At 46.6% G+C, this 19,779-nt stretch overlaps 1 protein-coding gene across 1 annotated transcript; it reads left to right on the top strand.

The window, feature by feature from the left end:
- Positions 1-357: 357 nt before the first annotated feature.
- LOC144097519 (thiol S-methyltransferase TMT1B-like) lies at positions 358-19,382 on the top strand. Its single transcript, XM_077630222.1, has 3 exons — positions 358-762; positions 14,104-14,253; positions 19,149-19,382. Exons 1-3 carry the CDS (start codon positions 367-369, stop codon positions 19,380-19,382), a joined length of 780 nt encoding a protein of 259 aa, XP_077486348.1. The 5' UTR covers positions 358-366.
- Positions 19,383-19,779: the final 397 nt, after the last annotated feature.

Raw genomic sequence — 19,779 nt, 5'->3', positions numbered from 1 at the left:
CCGTTTCGAGCGGAAAATGCCTTTTTTTTCTGTGGTAACCGTGCATTCCCCCCGTCATGCGTGGTTCCGAAAGAAAGAGGAGGCAAGTGCATTTCACCACCCTGCGTGCAGTGTGTTTTCCCGATTGGTCTTCAATGTCGGCGCGGCCTGGAATTTCAGTGAAACTGAAAACAACTCTGGGAATCTCAAGCAAGGACGCAGTAGGCGTCAAAGCTAGCGGCGATGCCAATTTTCCTTTAGCCCTCACTTTTTCCTGCTGCCGACTTGAGATTAAAGGATCCCCCTGCCGCCGCCTCGGTGCTATCGGTGAAGCAGCGCGCCGTCATGAAGAAGACCTCCCTTAGTTCACAAGTTAGCAATCTGAGAATGAATATAGCGGCAGCGTTGGTGGTTATGTGGCGCATTGGGACACATTTTGTCCTCGCAGCAATTCTTATTGTAACCGTGTTGCTTCCCATACCGCTTTGGGTCAGTGTTCGCGCGCGCCAGTGGTTCTTCGTGCGCATACTAGCCCTCTCGGAATTGTTGGGGTCGTGGCAGTGCGTCTTCGACAAAACCCGTCGAGCCATGATGGCAGCGCTGGACGATGTCGAGTCTCACGACACCAAGCTGCGCTCCCAGGGTGCCGTTCGCGTGCTAGAGATCGGCGCGGGACTAGGAGTGAACTTCCCGTTCGTGCGACGGAAGATCGAGTATTGGAACATCGACCCCAACGCGCAGTTCCACAGTGGCCTACTCGAGGCGATCAAGAGGAATCCAAAGGTTGGCTCATTTTTTTACTCCCAGTTCTACTGAAGGCAGTGAGGTCATTTTTTTTCAGTTTCTGCCCTGCGGAAAGCATTGGAGTAGCTCTGTCCGGTTATCTCCTTTGTGCTGCGCAGAGTTAAGGCGCCGTGTGAATTAGGAGAAAATTTCAATATTGGAGACACCTCCCATTTGTTATGCACTCAAGGCACTAAGGAAGCGGAGCAAAGGAAATTCATAAGGGAAGAAAAGCGGCAAAAACTGCCTTTCTCTCTGCAGACTCCTGAATCCGGTTGTACAGGTAAGGCAAGATGAGGACACATAGGGGTAGAGGCATAGAAACGTGCTGCCTATGGCCCAAGGTGTGCGTCGCTGGGGCCAACCCGATGACGGTCTCCTATAAATATTGAAACGTACGTGTGTTTCAGGCTCATTTTTTTGTTAAAGAAATGAAAATACAGCACTACGCATTTGAACTCTAATTTTTCCTCGACTTGATTAAGCTGACATTTCTTTAATGCACCCACCACATTTAGGGCAGTTGTGCAGACCTAGCTGGTCTGACGGCGGCTTGATGCCCTCATTGACATAGTGGGGCTGATCAGGAAAGGTATATTTATGTTTTATAATTTAGAGGCTTTTTCTTAACTGAAAAAAAAGAAAAGAGTTTTCAAATGACTCTGATGCCACCATTAAAGTGCACCGAATGAGCTCGAGTGGTCTCCCATGGCAGAGACATAAAAGAATGCGTGATAAATGAAAGCAAAAGAGCTTAGTTCACGCAACCATCAAGCGCAAGTGCTGCTGGTAGAGCTTGGGCCTCACTCTGATAGCTGAAGACGTAACCGTGATACAACTATGCAGTGCAATGAGCAGACCCGAGACGTGCGAATCCGGCTGATGGGATCATATATAGCCTCAGAGTGTTCATCTGGGTTCCACAGCGTTACCGTGTGAAGGAGACTAGGATTGGCTGGAGTATCTTTACTGCGAGGCAGTTTTGAGACTACCGTTTTATCATGGATGGATGGATGGATGGATGGATACGGCTGAACCCTTTACATCGGGCGGTGGCTCAAGCCACCTAGCCATGTCTTGTGAAATTTTACTCCTGTCTTGCTTTTAGCCACCAATCAGATAACCTTCGCTTGGTTACTTCTAACCTCTTAAAATCCACTTTCCCTTCACTATCCCTAAACCCTAATGCCTTGGGTAAGTCAGCCCCGCTGCCTTCCACTGTAGGGTGAAGCCCTTTACAGAAAAGTATCAAGTGTTCAGCCGTTTCCTCCTCCTCTCCGCACGCAATGCACAAAGTGTCTATCTCCTGGTACCTGACTCTATACGTCTTAGTCCGCAAAACTCCAGTCCTGGCCTCAAACAACAAAGAACTTCCCCTATAATTATCATAGATATTTTCTTTGACAATTTCCTGTTTAAAGGTCCGGTATGTTTCTAGTGCCGATTTCGTCAGCATCCCTGTTTTCCACAAAGCTCTCTCTGTTTCTTTAACCTTTTTCTTAACCGATAATTGCTGATTTGCCCCCTTACTGCTGTCCAGATATTTGCTTGTCAATTTTCTAGTTCGCTTTCTCCATTTCGTGTCAACATTCTTTATATACAGGTATCTGAAAACTTTCCTAGCCCACCGCTTTTCCTCCATCCTTCTCAATCGTTCCTCAAATGCTATCTTACTGCTAGCCTCTCTGCTCTCGAAAGACGCCCATCCCATATCACCCTGTACTCCCTGATTTGGTGTATTGCCATGTGCTCCCAAAGCTAACCTCCCTACTCCCCGTTGCCTAATTTCCAGCCTTGCTTGAACATCTGGCCTCATACACAGGACCGCATTCCCGAAGGTCAGGCTAGGGACCATCACCCCTTTCCAGATCCCTCTTACCACCTCATACCTATTGTAATTCCACAGTGCCCTATTTTTCATGACAGCTGCATTCCTACTAGCTTTATTCATTACATATTTTGCATGCTCTGTCAGATACTCAACACTGTTATTCAATCAGTGAAAAGAAGAGCAACCTTACGTTCACTGCGCTCGTCATCAGCGCTTGCGACGTCTTTCGGTGCCCTGCCATTCGCTGTGCTCACTTAGTTTGGCGGTGTTTGAATCTGTGGTACCACTATGTTAAGTAGTGTTACGGAAGAACCTGTCATCTAGTTGGATGAATATTTTTTTGCGAATGGGATTAGAAATGCTTCTGATCGTTAAATTAATATATATAGGATGATAGAGCTCTTTTTACCGTCAACACCAACCGCTCACTTAGCTTTTAGAGCACTAGTTTTCAGAACTTGAGACTAAAATTGCAAATATTTTTTTCCGCTTCTTCGCTTTTATGGTTGTCGCTGTTGACTGGAATTCGGTGCTCGGGTTTACTTGGTCTCCGGCCTTATCATGTAGTGTACGATAATTCGCGTTCAGTAGAACGAATATAACCGTTCCCCAGGCCGTTGCTAAACACTGACGGATATTTGAGCGCTCTGGTGTCGATCCTGCCTGCATAAACAGTGTGCCGAAGACGACGCCAAGAATTGACGACAGTGCATTGTCTTTCTTGTCACACTTCGGTTTAAGAAATGAGGAAAAGTTGTTGAGTTCTTGTACAAGCTCATTTCGATGTTCTTTTTAAAACAGTGTAAGGTGAGTGTTCTCTCTGGGTATACCATTGTATAGTCCAGCACGTGGGCGGAATTACGACATTATGTCATTGCAGTTCTGGGCAGTCAAAGTGTAGTGCTTCTTTTGCTATTAAGATTTTGTTTTGGAGAAGCGCTCATATTCTTAGCGTGCAATGGATATTGTTTCCACTCAATCAAGGTACACTGTTATGTGAAAAAATTCGAAAAATTTTTTCTTCATGCTCGTCGGTAACCCAACATTAACGCGCACGAGAGATAGACTGAGCTACAGAGCTGCAGTTTCCCTCTCACTTCGACAGACTTTCGGGAGAGAGACACTCGATAGCACTCTACAATGACTGGAATCGAAGCGTGATCTTTGTCGAAACGAAATAATCCAAGGTATTTCGCATCCTCAGCTCTCACCAAAAATCTCAGCTATAAAATGTATACAGTTTCGGAACCTGTCCTTAGAGCTTTTAAACAATAAGCGATACGGGACCTTTTGATTTCGACAAAGCAGAAATATGTTTATACTAGAACCACAAAAGCTGGCATATAACAGAATGAAAAGAAATTATGCAGATAGAAACAGTATAGTGAGCAGGCAAGAGGAGGCATTTAACTTTACTAATAACGCGGAGCAACGCGCTATTGTCTAGCTCAAAAATCTTTGCATGTAGTTTTTACAAACACCTGCTGTGGTTTACAGTGTCAGAATATGCGGTATGTGGCGTTTAACGTCTCTACGCGATACAATAGGTAGGGGGGACCCCGAAGGGGAGGACTATGGATTAGTTTAGGCCACCAGGGTTGGCTGTTTTGCCTTTCACCCCATCTAATTGCGATCCCGTGACCTTGGCCTCAGCATCCAAAGGTGAAAGCCACAAAGCCACCGAGGCGCGCCAGTGCCGCAGAGTGCCCCGAACTTCCGCCTTCCGTGACTGGTGCGTGGAATACTAAGTACCCCAAGCGCTATTATCTCGTGACACTCCCCTGTAACTGGCAACCGAAAGCGCCTTTGCGGCACCTGCTTAAAACACTGCCGGCCAATCATAATGAAGTGAGCGACATTTAGCCAGTTTATCACCGGTCCAGTAACCTTAGCACACCATTGGGTTCTTAATTGTATGTAAATTATGCACCTCAGTTCACGCTACAGGCCACTAATCGTGTTTGTGAAATTTTACGGCATAATGCCTCCAATACACACAATTTCACCAGCGCTGCGACTAGGAACAAGAACAGAGAAGGAAGACAAGGAAGCGCGTGTCCTTGTCTTCCTTCTCTGTTCTTGTTCCTAGTCGCAGCGCTGGTGAAATTGTGAATATGTACCAACTAGCTCAAACCACCATTTTGCTGCTGCTGCCTCCAATACGGAACTTTCCCGCCATTACAGTAACTGCAACACTCACCAGACCACAGCCAACAAACAAAACAGCGGCTATTCTATCAAGAGGGCATGGCACCTGGACAATCGGCAACATGTCTAAGCCTCCGATCCTGCTATTACAGGTCCTGCCGTGGATTGTTGCCGCAAGCATTTCCACCTGTGGAACGGATGAAACACCATTTTTCTACGCGACCCATCACGACAGCGATATCAGCGATAACCTGTTCAAGGGGCGTCTTCCGTCGATGACAGTGACGTCACCAGTGGCTAGCCTACAAAAGGAACTGCGCGACGCGGGAGCATTCAGAGGGCACGGCACCTGGACAATCGGCAACAAGTCTAAGCCTCCGATCCTGCTATTACAGGTCCTGCCGTGGATTGTTGCCGCAAGCATTTCCACCTGTGGAACGGATGAAACACCATTTTTCTACGCGACCCATCACGACAGCGATATCAGCGATAACCTGTTCAAGGGGCGTCTTCCGTCGATGACAGTGACGTCACCAGTGGCTAGCCTACAAAAGGAACTGCGCGACGCCGGAGCATTCACAGGGCACGGCACCTGGACAATCGGCAACAAGTCTAAGCCTCCGATCCTGCTATTACAGGTCCTGCCGTGGATTGTTGCCGCAAGCATTTCCACCTGTGGAACGGATGAAACACCATTTTTCTACGCGACCCATCACGACAGCGATATCAGCGATAACCTGTTCAAGGGGCGTCTTCCGTCGATGACAGTGACGTCACCAGTGGCTAGCCTACAAAAGGAACTGCGCGACGCCGGAGCATTCACAGGGCACGGCACCTGGACAATCGGCAACAAGTCTAAGCCTCCGATCCTGCTATTACAGGTCCTGCCGTGGATTGTTGCCGCAAGCATTTCCACCTGTGGAACGGATGAAACACCATTTTTCTACGCGACCCATCACGACAGCGATATCAGCGATAACCTGTTCAAGGGGCGTCTTCCGTCGATGACAGTGACGTCACCAGTGGCTAGCCTACAAAAGGAACTGCGCGACGCGGGAGCATTCAGAGGGCACGGCACCTGGACAATCGGCAACAAGTCTAAGCCTCCGATCCTGCTATTACAGGTCCTGCCGTGGATTGTTGCCGCAAGCATTTCCACCTGTGGAACGGATGAAACACCATTTTTCTACGCGACCCATCACGACAGCGATATCAGCGATAACCTGTTCAAGGGGCGTCTTCCGTCGATGACAGTGACGTCACCAGTGGCTAGCCTACAAAAGGAACTGCGCGACGCCGGAGCATTCACAGGGCACGGCACCTGGACAATCGGCAACAAGTCTAAGCCTCCGATCCTGCTATTACAGGTCCTGCCGTGGATTGTTGCCGCAAGCATTTCCACCTGTGGAACGGATGAAACACCATTTTTCTACGCGACCCATCACGACAGCGATATCAGCGATAACCTGTTCAAGGGGCGTCTTCCGTCGATGACAGTGACGTCACCAGTGGCTAGCCTACAAAAGGAACTGCGCGACGCGGGAGCATTCAGAGGGCACGGCACCTGGACAATCGGCAACAAGTCTAAGCCTCCGATCCTGCTATTACAGGTCCTGCCGTGGATTGTTGCCGCAAGCATTTCCACCTGTGGAACGGATGAAACACCATTTTTCTACGCGACCCATCACGACAGCGATATCAGCGATAACCTGTTCAAGGGGCGTCTTCCGTCGATGACAGTGACGTCACCAGTGGCTAGCCTACAAAAGGAACTGCGCGACGCCGGAGCATTCACAGGGCACGGCACCTGGACAATCGGCAACAAGTCTAAGCCTCCGATCCTGCTATTACAGGTCCTGCCGTGGATTGTTGCCGCAAGCATTTCCACCTGTGGAACGGATGAAACACCATTTTTCTACGCGACCCATCACGACAGCGATATCAGCGATAACCTGTTCAAGGGGCGTCTTCCGTCGATGACAGTGACGTCACCAGTGGCTAGCCTACAAAAGGAACTGCGCGACGCCGGAGCATTCACAGGGCACGGCACCTGGACAATCGGCAACAAGTCTAAGCCTCCGATCCTGCTATTACAGGTCCTGCCGTGGATTGTTGCCGCAAGCATTTCCACCTGTGGAACGGATGAAACACCATTTTTCTACGCGACCCATCACGACAGCGATATCAGCGATAACCTGTTCAAGGGGCGTCTTCCGTCGATGACAGTGACGTCACCAGTGGCTAGCCTACAAAAGGAACTGCGCGACGCGGGAGCATTCAGAGGGCACGGCACCTGGACAATCGGCAACAAGTCTAAGCCTCCGATCCTGCTATTACAGGTCCTGCCGTGGATTGTTGCCGCAAGCATTTCCACCTGTGGAACGGATGAAACACCATTTTTCTACGCGACCCATCACGACAGCGATATCAGCGATAACCTGTTCAAGGGGCGTCTTCCGTCGATGACAGTGACGTCACCAGTGGCTAGCCTACAAAAGGAACTGCGCGACGCGGGAGCATTCAGAGGGCACGGCACCTGGACAATCGGCAACAAGTCTAAGCCTCCGATCCTGCTATTACAGGTCCTGCCGTGGATTGTTGCCGCAAGCATTTCCACCTGTGGAACGGATGAAACACCATTTTTCTACGCGACCCATCACGACAGCGATATCAGCGATAACCTGTTCAAGGGGCGTCTTCCGTCGATGACAGTGACGTCACCAGTGGCTAGCCTACAAAAGGAACTGCGCGACGCCGGAGCATTCACAGGGCACGGCACCTGGACAATCGGCAACAAGTCTAAGCCTCCGATCCTGCTATTACAGGTCCTGCCGTGGATTGTTGCCGCAAGCATTTCCACCTGTGGAACGGATGAAACACCATTTTTCTACGCGACCCATCACGACAGCGATATCAGCGATAACCTGTTCAAGGGGCGTCTTCCGTCGATGACAGTGACGTCACCAGTGGCTAGCCTACAAAAGGAACTGCGCGACGCGGGAGCATTCAGAGGGCACGGCACCTGGACAATCGGCAACAAGTCTAAGCCTCCGATCCTGCTATTACAGGTCCTGCCGTGGATTGTTGCCGCAAGCATTTCCACCTGTGGAACGGATGAAACACCATTTTTCTACGCGACCCATCACGACAGCGATATCAGCGATAACCTGTTCAAGGGGCGTCTTCCGTCGATGACAGTGACGTCACCAGTGGCTAGCCTACAAAAGGAACTGCGCGACGCCGGAGCATTCACAGGGCACGGCACCTGGACAATCGGCAACAAGTCTAAGCCTCCGATCCTGCTATTACAGGTCCTGCCGTGGATTGTTGCCGCAAGCATTTCCACCTGTGGAACGGATGAAACACCATTTTTCTACGCGACCCATCACGACAGCGATATCAGCGATAACCTGTTCAAGGAGGGGCGTCTTCCGTCGATGACAGTGACGTCACCAGTGGCTAGCCTACAAAAGGAACTGCGCGACGCCGGAGCATTCAGAGGGCACGGCACCTGGACAATCGGCAACAAGTCTAAGCCTCCGATCCTGCTATTACAGGTTCGTTATTTGACTAATATTGGAAGTGTTAGGAGTGACAACCGCTTTCTGTTAGTTCTGCCGTGCCCTGGAAGATTGTTGACTGCTTTGACTGTTTTGAGTGACACTTGGTCTATGTTATTTTCTTTGTTGGTTTCTGGTGATATTGAGGAAAACCCGGGGCCAAAGACTGCTGAAATGTTGCGGTTAATTCTAGAAAACCAGGCCACGTCGGATGCTAAAATAGATAAACTGAGAACAGAAATGACCGAACTTAATGCAAAATGCGATAGGATGACTGGATTTCTTGATATTATCGAAGAAATGAACAAACGAATGCAAACTTTAGAGACCCTTGTTCGTCAGCAGGCAGATAAGTTGACTGAATACGAGAACAGGAGCAGAAGTAATAATCTTTTGGTTTTTGGTGTCAAAGAAGCAAAAGACGAATCAGATTCCGATCTGAGGGAAGCTGTGGTTCAGAAGATATTTAATGAAAAATTGGGTGTTCAGGCGAAAACTATAGACAGAATTCATCGTATAGGCAAGAAAAAAACTGGTAGCCATAGACCTGTCATTATGCACTTTTTCGACTCTAGAGAAAGAGAGTTGGTATTTAAGAATTGCGGGAAGTTGAAAGGCGGCCCGATAAGTGTAAGCCCAGACTATGCGAAGGAAACAGTAGCAGTACGAAAAAAACTGTGGCAAAGTAGTAAAGCAGAAAGAGATAACGGAACAAAGGTCAAACTGATACATGATAAACTTAAGATTAACAACACCATTTACGCATGGGATCATGAAAGACAAGAGCGTTGTCTGTACCGAACCCACCAAGATAAGATAGGACGACCCAAAGTTAACGATGAGTCTGCTGGTCATAGTTCGCTATCCCCGACCAAATCAACTGCAGATTCTGATGATCATAGCGATTGCTCGCAAATATAGCTCAGAATTATTCTGTTCAACGCCCGCAGTGTAGCAAACAAAACAACTGATTTAGAACATTTGCTAATTTTCGAGAACCCTGACTTATTGTTAATAACCGAGACCAGGTTACATGAGGGAATTAGTAACGATAGCATTTTCCCACCAGGCTACCATGTTTTTAGATGGGATAGAAATTCTAATGAAGGGGGGGTGGCTATTGTTATGAAAAGCACAGTATCTGCAGTCGCTCTTAACTGCAGCCTTTCTGAAATGGTGTGGTGCAAGGTTTCTTGTGGGAACCTTGTACATTTAGTAGGTGTTGTGTACAGGCCGCCTTCTACATCTCCTGAATTTTTGGATGAATTGCTTTTGTTCCTTAACTCTCATGTAAATAAGAACACCAAACTGATAATGGCTTGCGGCTTTAATTTGCCACATATTAATTGAGAAACTTTGTCAACAGGTAATGTAGAAATAAGCAGTGCGAATAAAGTAATGGAAATTATGTTTACTCATAACCTTAAGCAAATAGTAAAGGATTTTACAAAGGTTACATCGGGGTCCCAGTCATTGTTGGACTTGGTTTTCTTATCCCCTAAAGTGGCAGACCACACTATATCTGTCAAGCCGGGATTATCTGACCACAAGATGATCTGTTTGAATGTGCGGTTGAACACACAAGTTCGCAAAGAATCGCAAGTTTTAATACGGGTCAAAGATTACAGCCGGGCAGACGATACGTCTATCTTAGACGTCTTAGAAGAAAACTTGAATCAGTTTGCAACTGCATCACACCATGAAAGTGTCGAGGAATTGTGGCAACGTTTTAAGGGCACACTAAAATATTGCATTGATAGGTTTGTTCCCACTCGCTCAAAGAAATCGAAGCAGCTCAATCCTTGGATCACTAGAGAGATCATTCAGTTAAAGCGCAAGGTAAAAAGGCTACGAAAGCAAAAAAATAGAGCGACAGAACATTCAAACATCAAAAAGAAGCTCAAAACAGTGTTATTAGATTTGAAAAAAACTTACTTCAATACAACACTGACTAATTTTCTCACAAGCTCACCACAAAAGTTCTGGCGATATTTTTCAGCGAAAAAGAACGCAATCACACAGGTAATGGATGGGGACGATGAGGTGACTGATAAAAACGATATTGCAAATCTGTTTAATGATTTCTTCCAGTCGGTCTTTAGTAGGGATGACAATGATATTGAGAGTGATCATACAACAATTTACCCGTTGCCATACTCAATGCACGAGATTCGCATCAATAGGGAGGGCATCTGTGAGCAGCTGCTGTCTCTGGAACAAAAGAAATCGAGCGGTTCCGATGAAATACCGACGGAATTCCTTAAACGGTATGCTGAGTGGTTATTATATTATTTGCAAATTTTATTTGAAAAGTCATTGCGGGATCATTCTTTACCTCGTGACTGGCGCAGCGCAATAGTAGTTCCGGTATTTAAAGGCGGTAATCGACTTCTTGTAAAAAACTACAGGCCAGTTTCACTCACTTCCGTATGTTGCAAGGTTTTTGAACACATAATAGCTAAACACATCCTTCATTTTTTGGAGAATAATACCTATTGTGTCCATTTCAGCATGGTTTTCGGACCGGCCTTTCGACAGTAACGCAGTCAATTGAAACAGTGAACGACTTTTGCAAGGCTATAGATGAACGTCAGCAGGTAGATGTGGTCTGTGTAGACTTCTCGAAGGCTTTCGATAAAGTTCCGCATCATAAGCTTCTTTTTAAACTACGCAGATTAGGAATCGCTGAAAATATAGTACTATGGATTCAGGCCTATCTAAGTAACCGCTGTCAAGTCGTCAAAATAAAAAGTGCAGTATCGGATAGGCGTGAAGTTCTGTCGGGGGTGCCACAGGGCTCCGTTTTAGGTCCGCTTTTGTTTTTATTGTATATAAATGATATTTCTGCTATCGTCGAATCGCCTGTCAGAATGAAACTTTTTGCCGATGATTGTTTAATTTACTCTCCTGTGGCTTCCCCGGCAGATCAGATGAACATAAATAGGTGTCTTCAGTCGTTAAACTCGTGGTGCCTGAAATGGGGTATGGAAATAAACTACCAAAAATCTAATTACATGCAAATAACAAGGAAGCAGAATGTTATGATGTTACGATACAATATCGGTGAAAACTCCTTAGATCAAGTAAAGGGTCTCAAGTACTTGGGAGTGACATTAACAAATAATCTTGACTGGCGCACCCATATTGAAAATGTCTATTTAAAAGCCTACCAGAAGGTCTGTTTCCTGAGGAGGAAGTTGCCGAATGCGACTAGAGAAATTAAATTGATTGCGTACAAGACGTTCGTGCGGCCAATCATAGAGTACGCAAGTGCAGTGTGGAGTCCTCATCAAAAGGGTTTAAAACGGCAACTGGAAAGATTGCAAAGGATGTCAGCACGTTTTATATGCTCTAAATACCGCCGCACTGATTCAGTCACAGCAATGCTAAAAGAGTGTCAGTTAGAATCACTAGAAGTAAGAAGAACAAAGCAGAAATTGAAACTTTTTTTTCTGATAATGAATGATAAAGTCAAAGTTAATAAACATCACTATGTTACACCTCCCCTGAAGCGTTGCCCTCGGAAAAATCACAGTAAGGTATTACAACCTATTATTACACGTACTGATGTCTATCGCTACTCCTTTGTTCCCGATGCTGTAGAAATTTGGAATCAACTACCAAGTGACGTTGTGGACCAAACAGGTGTAGAAAAATTTGTGATAGGTGTGAACGCGTTCCTGGAAGATTGCTGTGCAAATCTGTAATTCTGTGCATTTGAGTGTTTCTTTTTTTTTTAGCGAAGAGAATTGCACTTGTATCTGTATATGTTTCCCTGCCTGTAATGACCGTCATGCAGAGGGTTAACAGTATGAATAAATAAAAAGTCAGCCTTTAAAAAAGCCACGAGAGTATCAAAAGTTCGAACAAACAGGTGTTAGAGCATTAGCCCTTATTAGCTTTTTCCTCAGTTTTGCGCCGCCGTTGTCGTCAGAGTCCGCACCATCACCTGACACCTGCCTCGGCTGGCAATTAGCGAAGTGGAGAGAATGATTTCCTTCTCATTACTGATGGTAGGTACTGATCAATACTTTGTGCAAAGCGTATCTAACCCCTTTTACTCAGTACAAATAGAGATTTGTCTATGAGACATTGATCTCCTTTTAAATATTTCTGTGAGGTGTAACTAAAAATAGAAGAACGCTTTTTCTGTTTCTGAGGAGTTCAATGAACGCACATTAGAGCTATGCTCTAAGCCGAGCTCAAAGACAGAAGGGGATCCAAGGCACCCGCGTTCTCTTTAGAACGTTGAAATAGATTCTACCCTCAAGCTAGCTAAGTGTCATTTCCTATTGTTAGGCGTTCAAAGTTCCGATTTCCTCTTGACTTTGTTCTTACGTAACACATTTCTCTTCAAACTGCGGATCACGTGCCCATGCGAAGCGACGCAGGAAAAACTGAGTGTTGCCTTTGGGTTTTAATGCGATAACATAACCCACACGATAGCACACAGCGTGGCCTTGTGGTTGATCATCCGCCTCGCATTCGGGAGGTGCTGGGTTCGATCCCCAGCGCCACCGGGTACCCACTGGTTTTTAATGGGTAAAATATTTTCCCGGCCTGCTCCTGGACACTTCTAGGCGTGAGGTGCTTGGGAAAAGGGTCTTCGACCAAGCCGTTGTCTTGACGGGTCAGAGGCAAGTTCCGCCGTCAAGCGACCCTAAATCCGCCTCGTTCGGTAGAAGCCGAACATGTGGCCCTTTGCGTGTGTGTGAGGCGTCCAGTTAGCAGGTAGTGTTTATGGCAATTTGCTTCTACCAGCCTGCCGCCTGTAAACCATCCAAATCACTTCCCAACCCCTTTCCCTCCTCTCTCCACTGGTAGGTAAGAAGAGAGAAGCCGGGCAAAGAATTACAAAAACGAAAGTGACTCTGACACCATCAGGCGTACGAGCAAAATATACAGCCTCCTGATTATGCGTGAGAAAATGAGGCTTGCGGGAGCTATTCCTTCTCGCAGTGTTCGGGAAGAGCAATATGACTCTCACAAGCTGCGCCGGTTGGTGTGTTTGAGAGAGCCACCTGCCAGCGCAGGGTTGCATCGCTTAACCGCTGCGCCACTACGCTGATAGTGGTGTGAAGAATCGCCGCGGTCTAACAATGTGACACATTTCGAGTAGTCGCGCTGTGGACATCGGAATGAAACCAGATTTGGAGTTGATTGGGGAGTCAAAGTCAATGGACTCAGAATTAGAATAGGGCCATACCTGGGATAGAATCGGAAATGGAATAAAGCGACGAGTGAAACACAAATGCTGTCGCATTTCTACCAACATTTCATTATTTTGTGCGTGTTGTGTCTAGCTGAAGCCTGATGACACCAGGATCCGGCGCGATGTCGTTTATTCATTTTACATGAGCGAGGTTTCGCCTTAGACGAAGTTGTGTAGAGAGCCTCTACACCAAAAAAGCACTGCTTACTGAGCTCCTTGCGGAACGTGGAGGCCGTCGTGCATCAACGCAATAGCGTGACCACACGCTACTGCGGTGCCCTTTTGGTGGCATACATTTCAGGTTGCCGTTAGTGGCGCTATAAACACCCCGAAATCTGAGATTGCAGTTGTCGAGGTAGCAACAACAACCAACATAAAAATAGCATGCAACCTGCAGCCCTGCAACCGCTCTTTTCCTCGCCTACCGGCCTAGTTCCGAAAGCACACCAGGGATAGCATATTGTGTTGTCATGTCCTAGCAGTGGCATAAGCACTGCCCAAACGGTCACAAAGTACGTTGGCCTTGGTTTCAATCCATGCTTCTGAGTGCATCAGTCTGTTTCATATTTACCATGTCTCCTTACACACAGGTGCAGTTGGAGCGGAACATTGTCGGCTACGGCGAGGATATGCACCAGATTCCCGATGGCCACTTTGACGTCGTTCTCACATCCCACCTCCTGTGTTCAGTCAGCTGTCCCGAGAAGGTCCTGCAGGAGTGCAAACGAGTTCTCGTCAAGGTGGGCAGTAAATGCGCGCCGACACCTAGCAGTCTTTACTTTCTTTAAATGAAGATCTTCTTTCTAGTATTAAGCGAAATTTATATATTTTTATGGAGTGCCACGGCTCCGCAAACCCAGGATATTTGGAGAGGCGTTTCTAGTTTGCACGCCGGCCACAACGTGCCGAGTGGGGCTGAACAACCAAAATCACCGCGGTAAACCCGTCGCAAATTGTTGGAGTGAGCAAAGAATTATTTTATAGGCCAAATTTTGCAGCAAGGAGGAAGAATCGGCCATGAGAAACACGTTGCCCCCGCAATCTCTCGGAACTGATTACTTTTGTCAGTTAACAATTTTAGAGCATCTCCACAGAGTTATGCAGCGTCCACTACTGGTGGCCAACAGATGGCGCTAGATGGCGATACCCGTGGAAGCTGAGAACTATGATACAGAAGGGAGCTTCCGAAAAGAGACCATGCCAAGTGCACCTTCTTCTGCGGCTCTTCTGGCCAGCGTTAATTGCCTTTAAAGCAGTGTATACTGGCGTAATGAACGCACGCCCTACGCTTGCTGCGTCAAAGTGCGATTTTTTCCTTCACGGAAGTAACGCACCACATATATTTTTTTCGAAATTTCCTGCATATGTGAGGGATTGATAGCGTGTGCCCTTTTTTGAGCACCGACAGAATTAGCAATAATATTAAGAGCGTAATATCGAATGCCAGAACTACCAGCCTCTATGTCACCCTAAAGGACGAACAGCCAATAAAAATGTTCATGAAGGAATCCGAAAATCCAAGGAAACTCAGGCCAGTGGCAAAGTGTTTCTCCAAGCTGTCATAGTAAGTATTGTGGAAAATAGTTTCCGTGCGACTTCGCGCTGAAGGCTGAGAGCTGTGTTTGAGTTTACTCAAGTTCACTTCTTGGACACCATTATGGGCTGCGACCAGAGTTCTAGGAACGATTTATATATAAAGGTTGTCGACTATGTTCTGTAGCGCACAATCGGAGCTGATATGGCAATTTGGTTTATTCTGGAGAGGAACTGTCTGCGGACGAAGTATTTATTCCTCAAGCCTACTTTTTTCGCCATTCTACTACTTCTAATGTCTTCTTAATGTTTTAACCCGCGTAAGTACCACGGCCCGTTTTGACATTTTTAGAGAGAGAATGTGCGCTCATTACGAGAGTAAACTGCAGTGTATCATGAGCTCCGCAGAAAGAATTAAGTTTGCTTACGCGGTTTCAAACGGAGAAGCACAAGAAAGAAAGCCGATCATGTTCCGGAAAAAGAGTATGGTAACTCGTTAAAAAAGTGACAAGCTAATTATTTTTTTTTTTGGTGGGGGGAGCGCCTGAAGTGAGGAAAAACCGCGCCAATTGAGACTGGGACGAAGGAGGACACACAAGAGCTAGCGCTGTGTTCCTTCCTTCGTTCCTCGGTCACTTCGTCACTCAGTGGATTACGAACTGCAGCTGGGATCTCTTGCACACAGCCTATGCCCGTGAATTATACACGCAGAAATAAGCCACACCATCAAAACATTGTGTCCAATGGCGTGTTGCGTATTTTTTTAACTTTGCAGTTTCATTATTTCGGTCCCAACTGAGGTTTGTCTCTTTATAATGACGGCGGCCGCTTAAAAGCTCACAGTTTTTGATGCGAAAAGCTTCACTACGCAAGTCAACACCGCGCTTCGCGCGAGCCGGCGTATGTCGGAGCACGAGTGACTTCACGCGCGGCGCAGGAGGTCGCCGCCGACTCCGTCGCCTGACCGTTCGCCACTGCCGCGCGTGACGTCACGCGCGGCACAGAGTGCCACTGCTGCGCGCTATGAGTCGTCGTGTGACGTTCGCCGCAAGCGCGTATTTATCGCGGAGGCCGACTATATAGCCGCTTCCCAGAGAATAGGCGTGCGCATTCAACATGAAAGGAGAAGAGAGTGATACCACCGATACAGAAGTGCTACTACGGGAGTTGGCTGAACAGGAGCAAAGAAATGAAAGGCTGAAAGTTCAACGACCGTCCGAGACACCGGAACAAAGAGAACGTCTTGCTAAACGACGCAGCATAGCCGAGTCTGAAACGCCAGAAGTACGACAGGCACGTCTCGCTAAACGGCGTGAAAAGGAACAGCGACTTTGGGCCATGCCAGCTGAGAGTAGCCAAGATGGAGATATTTCGGGAATTGCATCACCGAACCTTTTCTTAGCCTTATCTGAACCTTAACCTTATCTAAGCCCCAGCCCATTTTATTATCAGGTTATTTCACTGCAGTGCTTCTTGGCCGCACTCGTTCCGCAGGTATATTTGGGCAGCATATCTTCGGTTTTGTGCCGTAAACGTATTTAAATCTACTACTTTAATTTGAATGGTTTCTTGTGGTAAATGCGCTATGTCTATTGCTGCAAGAACAGTGAGCTGAGCGACTTCCGTCGCTCTGTTGATCGCGCCGGTCAGTGCTGCTTCTGTGGCGTATAGGCGGTGTTTATAACGTTTTTCGGATATTACACAGATCTACAGACGTTTTATTTTGTTGACGCTGAGCTTTTCCAGCTCGCGCAAGTTTTGAAAGCAAACTAAGGAGATCATTAAGCCTACACGATTTCTTAACGAATGTGTTGGATAATATTCCGCAGAATGTAATGGCCTTACCCATTTGGAAGGCAAACTGTTAAGGTTTCGAGTTTTTGTTGGTTTTCCTGAGACTATCCGCCAAGTTGACGTCAGTATAGCTCTGAAGCGCTGGCAGACGACTGACGAAGGGAGGACGAGGCACACAGTGTGCTCCCTTCGTTCGTCGTCTGCCAGCGCTTCAGTGTTCAGAATGTCAAACCAACTAGCCCCGAAACACACCCCGTTCAGTATGGCGTCTCGCACCTGATGTGGCTCGCCAGAGTTTGAGCAGCCTGCTCAGCGATGACACCGCCTCTAATGACGTGGATTCCCGCAACTTTTGGACTCACATTATGCCAAAGCACTAAGCTCAACTAGCTCAAGTTCAGTCATGATACAACGTCAAACACAGCTTTAAAAAGGCTTATGCAGCGATGGAGCTTGTTATGCAGCAGTTAAACGTATTTCTTGCAGACGCCGTTTGCCGCACACGAATGTCCGCGTGCGTTGTCAGAATTTATGAATTTCATTGAGCTTGGCGATCAAGACGTGGATGCACAAAAAGAAAGCAATAACATAGAGTTTAACACTTGTTTGACTGGTTTAAGTCACGTTTTCCTTAAAAAAAGGGGGCGTGCATACAAAAATACCCACTTCGTGCTTGTGGCATGCTTTGAGTAAAATGTGTCGTAGCTCTTGTTCTTTGTATCCGCACATGTGTTGTTCCACCTTCTTTCACATTACTACTTTGTCAGAAAGCCTTGACGAAGCTATTCATTAATTTAGATTTTGCTATCCGAGTTGTGTTTCGAATATCTTGTGGTTGCATGAAGGGAGAATTGATAAACTTAGGATATATTGACATATGACAATGACATATGTCAGTCTTTTCAAGAAGAGTTTCAATGTCAACACTGATTTCATTCCTCAAGGGGCGAGACCTTTAAGTGCATTAGAAACATACATAGAAAACATAGCAAACATGATTTTCAACGAGCTGTTCGCACAGACAAGGTACATCTTTTCGTACCTAATATTGGCAAGATATATTCATATGATTCAAAGAAAACGCAGAAACAGTTTTGATTGCTATAATTTCTGTCGCCTCAAAGTGCTTCAGGCCTATCTTTTTTGCCTTGTCAGTTCGAGCACAGGTCAGATGACATTTAAAAAACACGCCCTCTCCACTTTGTTGAAAGCCAGTGAAATATAGGAGTTAAAAAATTTTTTGTAAAGGTCGATTTCGTTTTCAAATCTTTAGGTCTTTTTTGATTCATCGCAACTTGCTGATGCACAAATCGTGGGGGATGACGTGACCCTCCTAAAAACGCCCATGCTGCCGCTAAGTGTAATGCCAGCAAGTGTAATGGCGACCGCTACATTTATTGTATTTGTTTATTTTGTGTGTGTATGTGCCGAGTGCAGTTTGCTTACCCCCAGGGAGGAAGGCCCTCGTCAGGCACCACGCCTTTTGGCCTCCTTCCTGAAGTGTATGAAACACACTTCAAATAAATACTTTTCAAACTTCAAACAAAATGTCATAACCCGTCGGTACTTTATAAAGTGTTTGATGGTTTGGTTTATGGTTTATGGGGGTTTAACGTCCCAACGCGACTCAGGCTATGAGAGACGCCGTAGTGAAGGGCTCCGGAAATTTCGACCACCTGGGGTTCTTTAACGTGCACTGACATCGCACAGTACACGGGCCTCTAGAATTTCGCCTCCATCGAAATTCGACCGCCGCGGCCGGGATTGAACCCGCGTCTTACGGACCAGCAGCCGAGCGCCGTAACCACTCAGCCACCGCGGCGGCTTTTATAAAGTGTTTGAATAAGCATCAGTATGCGACCATCTACATGCGCTCTCATGTCCATGCCGCTTTTTTATTACGCATAAAAGGTACGCTGCCAACAAGTAATTTCAATTCATTTAGTGTGCTGCCGGCGCGTAATTTCATATAAAAAAGAATAACAGCTTTGGCGTACCTAAGGCTACGGGAACCGGAGGTAGTAGCATTCTTCTAGGCGTTAACTGACCGCCTCCGAAGCCGCTTAATGCGCGATCATGACGAAGCATTTTTGGTTTAAAAAAGAAACTGGAGCATGACGCGTGCGCGTGGTTTATCCTTTTCTTTCCCATCCCGTATTGATTCCGTAACGACAAATGTCACAAGCAAATTCAACTGAAAATGAAACGAACCTTTACAAAACCGCCCTTTATTTGCATGCGCCGAGATTGCTAAATTTAGCTGTAGAAGAGGGGATGCACGTAATGACTTTCCACCACCACCGTGCAGGGAGGCCGGCTGCTGTTCATGGAGCACGTGGCACAGCCCAAGGGAACCGTTGCAAGGTTTCTGCAGGACCTTATCGCACCGATATGGTGGTACAGCTTCTGCGGGTGCTGTCCAAACAGGACGTCCGGTGAAGTCATCAAGAACGCCGGATTCGCTAAGGTCCACATGAAGGAAGCGCAAGTAGATCTCCCTTGCGTCGTTTCCCGCCAGATGTACGGCTACGCGGTGGCGTAACACGAGCCAAAGAATGCGACACACTCAATCTGTATATGTTAACAAATATCATCAATAAACATGAATCTTAAACAGAGGGCCTGAGTTAAACTGACTTCTCTTGCAAAACGTCGAAGATGTCACTCCAGCAGGTTTTATTTTTGTGTGCCACTTTTTACTTTAACCACATCTTGCATGCTTTCACTGCCTCCTTTATCCCTTCCCTCATGGCGCGGTTCAGGTGTCCGCCGATATGTGAGACAGATAATGCGCCATTTCCTTTCCCTAAAAACCAATTTAAAAATGAAAATAGCGCGAATAACGAACACAAAATACAACAGCGGAGACATATAAGGTTATTAAACTTTTTTGTGCTTTGATTTTCGCGCTAATTTGTTTACATAATGCATAAACAACT

The sequence above is a fragment of the Amblyomma americanum genome, chromosome 7, assembly GCF_052857255.1.
Source record: "Amblyomma americanum isolate KBUSLIRL-KWMA chromosome 7, ASM5285725v1, whole genome shotgun sequence".
Taxonomy (NCBI): domain Eukaryota; kingdom Metazoa; phylum Arthropoda; class Arachnida; order Ixodida; family Ixodidae; genus Amblyomma; species Amblyomma americanum.
This window is presented reverse-complemented; position numbering and strand designations above follow the sequence as displayed.

Coding starts and splice junctions, on each gene's coding strand:
- LOC144097519 (XM_077630222.1), top strand. CDS start 367: ATGAATATAGCGGCAGCGTTGGTGGTTATGTGGCGCATTGGGACACAT. Junction 763..14,103: donor CGATCAAGAGGAATCCAAAG/GTTGGCTCATTT, acceptor CCTTACACACAG/GTGCAGTTGGAGCGGAACAT. Junction 14,254..19,148: donor GCAAACGAGTTCTCGTCAAG/GTGGGCAGTAAA, acceptor ACCACCGTGCAG/GGAGGCCGGCTGCTGTTCAT.